This window comes from Phalaenopsis equestris, unplaced genomic scaffold (genome assembly GCF_001263595.1).
Source record: "Phalaenopsis equestris unplaced genomic scaffold, ASM126359v1 Scaffold232772, whole genome shotgun sequence".
In the NCBI taxonomy this organism is placed as follows: Eukaryota; Viridiplantae; Streptophyta; class Magnoliopsida; order Asparagales; family Orchidaceae; genus Phalaenopsis; species Phalaenopsis equestris.
In genome coordinates, this window is record NW_018250734.1 from 80,446 (window position 1) to 87,712 (window position 7,267).

Sequence of the window (7,267 nt, forward strand, 5' to 3'; positions counted from 1 at the left end):
CTGGAGTGGGAGTCGGTATCCTCCTAGCCTAGCCACGGATTTAGGGACTAAACCTAAGATTAACCAATGATTTTCTATGCACTATATCAGGGTAGAAAATTAAAATTGCTCATATTTGGCACAATACATATTATAAAAATTTATCCATCTCATTTCATCAGAATTTCATTATAGTGGGAATGATGCTTTTTCACATAAGAAATATTCATTACATAAACATAGTTAGTAGATTAGTAGTTATTATTCAAAATTTGCATTTATGTTTTGCTAATAGTTAAGTAATTTAGTTTAGTTAATATCTCAACATTCAAAATTAGTAACAGTGATTTTGTTTGATTTTCTGTAAATTTCCTGTTAAAGTTATCATTGCTAACTTACACCTTCCCCGTGGGATCGATATTTGGGACTTAAATAGAAAGTCCATTATTACTTGATATTGATGTGTATACTTACGTAGAATCCAATTATGAATTGCCTATAATTATATATATTTTACACAACTTACTTTTCATATAAGGAACAATTTTTTGGTGTTGTAGTGGTGTCAACTTCATAGATCCTTACATATAAAAATTGGGATTAGTTTACAAAACAAAAGAAATAAAGACACAACTTATCTCACAATTCTTCCCAAGCAAATCCCTTAGGGTTCACTTCAAGCCTTTCCCTCTTTACAAGCACTCTCAATGCTCTCTTAGAAGTGCAATGAAGAAGAAATCTCTCACTTTCCTTCTTCTCTTACAATCATTGAAAATATCCAAGCCCTAGACTTTCTCTTTTTCTCTCTTGCCTTCTTCATCTGCATGCTACACACAAACACACACACTCACACCTCATGCCCCCCAAAACTCCTCTTACAAGCCCTAGACTTCCCTCTCTTTTATAAAAGGCTGCCTCCCTCCAAAAAGAATTCAAAGTTCCCTCCAAAATTCTATCCAAAAATCAACTCTTTTGAATTCAAAAGATGTTTCCATTGATCCAAGAGACATATCACTTCATAAAAGAACCTTCCAAAGTGTCTAGATGCATTGAATCACTCCAATGGGCGTTTAGAACAAGTTTCCTTTTGAAAATTCACCCAAAATTTGTCCTGAATCGCCTTAATCAGCAAAAAGTCTTCCCCTGTGCATCATGCGCAAGTTCTGGTGCATCATGTGCCAGTTCTCTGGATTTTGGTGCATCATGCGCCAGTTTGGCGTATCATGCGCCAGTTTGGAGCATCATACACCGATTTGATGCATCATGCGCCACTCTATAGTAGCTCCACCATTTGGCTCCGTTTTAGCTCTGATTTGTCTCGTTTCAGTCGTGTTTTTCTCCTAACAGATATACCTACAAAATAAGCATGAAAAAAACATTTCTTTAAAGTGTAATTTCATTTAAAAACATGTGAGAAATGTTAAAAACAAAAGTATAATTTTATTCAAAAATAAGTGAGAAATGTAAAGTTGATTAAGCATAGAATGACATATCGAAATATGACAAGTAAGAATTTTCTTTCTTGCTCGTTTTTACTTCAAATTGCACCATTTTTGCTTCATTTTCTCCAAAAGTTCATTTCTTGTACCTGAAACAAAAAATATGTAAAATATCTTCCGCTAAAGTGTAATATCATTAAAAATCATTAAAATTGAGCATAAAATATATATGAAAAAGTAGGTAATTTTTAGGCACGTCACTCACCCTTAGGTGATCGAGACAACTCTGCCCAAGTTGAAATGTGGCATTCACAAGTTGGTGAAATCATAGCCCACTCGGGTCATTATGTTTCGCAATGATTTTTAACATTACAAGTGATAAATTTGTAAAGTAAATTAAGATCCGGTGAAAATACCATCACATTAATTGAATAAGAGAATATCTAAGCAAATCTAAATTCTTAAACATGTATTTATTTCATTGCAAAAGAAAAGTAAAATGAAGAAAATGACATAAGCAATAAAATGATTGATAGAATCATGTAATAAATTATGTACTAACAAGAAACATAAGAACATATGTCTACCTACCATCTTCCAAGTGTATAGGTATGTTTCGTATTCTATTAGTTTTATGCAACTACTGTCACCTAGAAGCATATAATAGAAACAGATCATTAAATTATATTTCGTTAAAATTTTCATTGTCACATAAACTCTTTTACTAGCCAACTGATCAATGTGAGTGCACTCAAGTTGCAAGATCATTGTTCTCCCGAGTCTTAGTTTCACTTAAAAAAATTTTGAACATAACTTATTACCAGTTAAGTTATGTTAATGAAGCAAAGGAGATGTTACTCATCACATGAAAATAAAAATAATTTAATCATAAAAAAAATTTTCCTACACATGCCACTACTTCATATTAAAAGATAAGAGTAAAGAAAACTACTTACGAAGTATGGATAAACCACAATGAAAATCTTCATTTAAATCAAATAAAATTCACTAGAAAGTGTTTACAATAATTACATTGAAATATGAAAATCTCTCCAACAAAATCTCTTGTCGTTCCATGCATCGCTCATACTTCCTTACTCATATCTCTCAAAATTCCTCACCAATCTCTCCATAAAATGAAGAAATCCACATCTCCATACTCACGCCAAACTCTCTCTAAAATCCTTCTAAAATTCTTCCTAAACCACACACTAATTACTTATCATGAGAGGCGTCAACCCTCCTACTTAAAGAGACACAAAAACCCCTCCTTTCTCAAAAAGACGAATCTCTTCATCCAAAAGACACACTCTTTCGCTCTAAGAAACACATCTCTTCATCTAAGAGCCTTTCCAAGTGTCTACATTCATTTAAGCACTCCATGGGGCTTGCAAGCTATCCAGAAGCTTCCATAACATCCCAAAATGGCCCGGAATTGCCCAAAAGCCATCCAAAAACCATCTCGGACCCAATGGCGCTAGAATCGGCGCTATAACGCTTGTATAATCATGTCTAGCGCTATAGCTCCAGAATCCGACGCTATAGTACCACTCTGCGGGCAGCACACCTGTTTTGCCCCGTTTTGACTCTGTTTCACCCCGTTTCAACTCTGGTTCGCTCCTAGTGTTATACCTCCAAGATAAACAAGAAAATAACATTTCTTTAAGGTGTAATTTTATTCAAAAACATGTGACAAATTTAAAGAAAATTAAGCATAGAAATTCATGTTAAAATACGCCAGATCAGAATTTTATTCCTTGCTCAATTTGGCTCAAAATTGCACCGTTTTTATTTCATTTTCGCTAAAGCTTCATCCCTTATATCTGAAACCAATATCATGCAAAATATATTCCTATAAAGTGCAATATCATTAAAAATGTGCATAAAACGAACATGAAATGTTCACTAAAAACAGATAATTTTAATGCGGACCACCAACTTATCAGGATAATCTGCTGATCAACAGATTATCAAAATAAGCTGCTTATTTGAATAAGTTGGATAGTTGCAGCTGCCCTAAAAACAAATTTCATACACATTTTTTCTTTTTATAATTGTACAAAATACGTCTTTATAAGTACGTGACAAAAAAGTAAATAAAAATATTTTCTCTCTAGATTTCTTAAAAAATTTCAAACTCTTTTTTCTCTCTTTTTTCTCTCTTCAAGAGAGGCTAATGTTAAGAATATATTTACAAAGAATATTAGAATCCAATAAAAATATTTGTTTTAAGTTCATACAATGATAGGGGAAACTAACCTGGCATTGCCAACTCGACGCCGTATGTCCGACGGCTCGTGCGCCGTAATTTTTTGACTCCCAATCCCTCGTCTTTCCCGAAATTTTTACTGTTAATTTGAGAAGCCGGCACGAGGCTTCTTTAAGCGTTTAGCCTCACGCGGCGGCAACCTCTTATCCAAAGTGGCTACAGCCCACACGTGTCCATTACATAACCGCATAGACCGATCGCCGCCGGTGTCCGTTCTGCTCTTTTAACTAATGCTTCACCAGCTCTGAATTTTCTTCTTTGCAGACTGCACCTACTAATAATTCGATCAAAACCCCGGGAAAGAAAATAGACGGGAAAAATATACGAAAGAGGGAAGTGAAATACCAAGGAAACCCTAATTGCTTCTACTATCGAGATTATTGAGTTGTTGAGTGAAAGCTAGGGAGAGATCAGAGGACAGAAGATGGTGGCGGGAGCGGAAATTATCCACAAGAGTGTCATCCCGGTTCTGGATGTTCAGTATCGGTGTATTTCCAAGCGGATGGATGAGATCGTCGACTTCCCGGCTACTGCGGAGGTTACGCCGCTAGATTCATCGGGCGGCACTGCTCCAGAGCTGGTGAGTTTCTGATGTCTTTTTTTCTCCGATCCGGTGAATACTTCTGTATCGTTGAAAGCGGAGTAATCGGGTAACTAGGGTGTTGTTCTTGTATTCTTGGTTTTAGTTGAAAGGAATTCCTTCTTTTGCTTGATCTGTATTATTTGTTTCATAATTGTATGGCAGAATCAAGTTTGAGCTGTCCTGCTCTTGTCTGTTGAAATTTTGTGAAGGGTTTTTGAAGGAAAAAAAAAGCTCCTGCACAGATTGAGAATTGAGAATTGAGAATTCCTACTTGCCGGTAGATTCATGGAGATGCGAGAACATAGAGAAATGAATCTGTAATTTTTTATTTTTTTGGGGGACATAATTAATGGACGATGTTTTATCGAGCTTTACCTCATGTAGTATTAAACTTGACGTTGTTCATTCTTTAGGAAAAGTAGGAGTTCATTCTTTAGGAAAGTAGGAGTAGTACGTGCCCTGTTTTTGTGAATACTTATAGTTGCAATTGTCATATTGCCTTGATTTTCAGCTTAAAGCTTGGATTGCTGTTGCAAATTGGATGTGCATGGCTTGTTTTTTTACATTTTTTGGTCATTTGATGAATGAACCATTATAATATTGCGAATTAAAACATTAATTTGCCTTCCCTTCTATTATACAAAACCAGCTTTTCTGTTACAACACTCAAAGTCCGAAGTCAGGTTTCCAATCAACATATTTTGTGAATTTAAAGTCAGGGGTTTTGACATGTTGATTGAATGCAGGAAGATATAATAAGCTTTATTGTACGTTCTTTCTATTGTTTGTAGGATCTGATAACGTTGGATGCTGCCCCAGATTTTTCTGAAGAGTCAACACTTGTTGAGTTTATTCCTAGCGTCCGATCGGGAAGTTTTACTGATATTGGGCCACGTAAATCCATGGAGGATGAGCATATACGAATTGATGATCTGTCTGGCTATCTGGGCTCTGTGTTTACTTGCCCAACACCCAGTGCCTTTTATGGTGTAAGTAATCTATTTATCTGGTGTTGAGCCTCTCCATTGCCAGGGCATAACATTGGTTATTTGCTGACAGCGTTATGTGTTTAGATTGATGAACAATGATTTTGACTCCCTCTGTACAGGTTTTCGATGGCCATGGTGGACCAGATGCAGCAGCATATATCAAAAGACATGCAGTTAGGTTCTTTTTTGAAGATGCTAAGTTCCCAAATGCATCACAAGCTGATACGGTCTTCCTAGAATCGGTAGAAAACTCAGTACGGAATGCATTTCTTCAAGCTGATCTTGCTTTGGCTGATGACTGCACTGTCAGTACATCTTCTGGAACCACTGCTCTCACAGCATTAATTTTTGGAAGGTGCGTGAACAGTGAGTAAATGGTGCTAGATTGTTATTTTGTATGATTCTCATCATCTGACTTTTTTGCATTTATTTTTTTTGCAGAATTCTGTTGGTGGCGAATGCTGGGGACTGCCGAGCTGTATTATGTAGAAAGGGTGAAGCTTTGGAGATGTCACAGGACCATAGGCCCATCTATGCGGTTGAGTGCAAAAGGGTGGAGGAATCTGGAGGTTTTATTGATGATGGGTATCTCAATGGAGTCCTCTCTGTGTCAAGGGCACTGGGAGACTGGGACGTGAAACTTCCAAAGGGCTCTCTCTCACCTCTTATAGCAGAGCCGGAGTTCAGGCAGGTAGTTCTGACTGAGGATGATGAGTTTTTAATCATTGGCTGCGATGGTATATGGGATGTTATGTCAAGCCAGCATGCTGTTAGTATAGTGCGCCGAGGACTCCGGCGTCATGATGATCCTGAGCGTTGTGCCCGGGAGCTTGTGATGGAGGCTTTAAGGCTCAACACTTTTGACAATCTGACAGTAATTGTTGTTTGCTTTACTTCTGAACATTGTGATTCTTCTACATTGCCAGAGCAGCAGCGGTTACAGCCACCAGCTCCACCGTTGAGACACTGCAGCTTGTCCACGGAAGCCCTTTGCAATCTTAAGAGCTGGCTAGAAAAGGATTATGACCGGAACTAGATGGACAGGAACTAGTTTGTATAGATTTTAAGAGACAATGTGCCATGATTGTGATGAAAATGGGATTGATTCTATATTTTTATTCATTTGTGCTGCCTTGGAAGTAGTAATCCGTTTTGTTAGCTTCCGGCAGTCTGCAGTAATGTGTTTGGTTATGTCTTTTTTTATGATTGTTGTTGTTTTTGTTTGTATATATCTTTGTTAAAAGATAAGGAAGGCTTATGATTAGTCACAGATGTATTATTATTTATGATTATTATTGCCATTGGGGTATTGATTTGATCTGATCCGCTTTTTTCAGAACTACTGATGTTGTAATTTCTTTCTTATATTAGTAAGTGTAACTGCTAATGTCCTGTTTATTACAATTTGGATCTGTAAATGGTGGCTGTAGCAGGCCATGTTTCAGCCACCTACTTTCTGACTTTGGTGAGATTTGTATCGTAATTAGTGTCAAGGATTTATGTTTTAAGGTGAAAGATCTGCCACGTTTTGCGCGAGTAGCAATGGTGGATTTCCGTCGTCTTTGATGGAACGGGTTCTAAATTTTTAATTCTTATGCCTTATTTGCTGGTTAGGTATGCATTTATGCTAATAGTTGATGTTGAGCATTTACACTGCCTTGTTTGGTCTGAGGTCAGAGACTCCAAAGTTCAAGGTTGTTGTCGTTGTATCATCTTCAAAAGTGGCATTTACATTTGCATCATGTAAGAATTTTTATGTATTTATATATTTAACATCTAAATTTTTAATTTTTTAATTTATCAAAATTTTCAAGTAACATCAAAATTATCATTTTTTTTATTGAAAAAAAATGATATGAATCATTTAAATCATTATAGGGTGTCTTCTAGAAGTGATGCATTTTATGACCGGAATATAATGAAAAGTGTGTAAGGGTTATTATGTCGGCGTCTAAGTGTAGTGTCAAATAAATAAATGTTCCCGCAACCATCGATGGATGCAAGCAAA

At 36.4% G+C, this 7,267-nt stretch overlaps 1 protein-coding gene across 1 annotated transcript; it reads left to right on the top strand.

Moving 5' to 3' along the window:
• The first annotated feature begins 3,767 nt into the window (after positions 1-3,767).
• On the top strand, positions 3,768-6,581 carry LOC110038408 (probable protein phosphatase 2C 47). The gene is made up of 4 exons (XM_020743250.1): positions 3,768-4,267; positions 5,062-5,259; positions 5,379-5,614; positions 5,701-6,581. Exons 1-4 carry the CDS (start codon positions 4,112-4,114, stop codon positions 6,293-6,295), a joined length of 1,185 nt encoding a protein of 394 aa, XP_020598909.1. The 5' UTR covers positions 3,768-4,111; the 3' UTR covers positions 6,296-6,581.
• Positions 6,582-7,267: the final 686 nt, after the last annotated feature.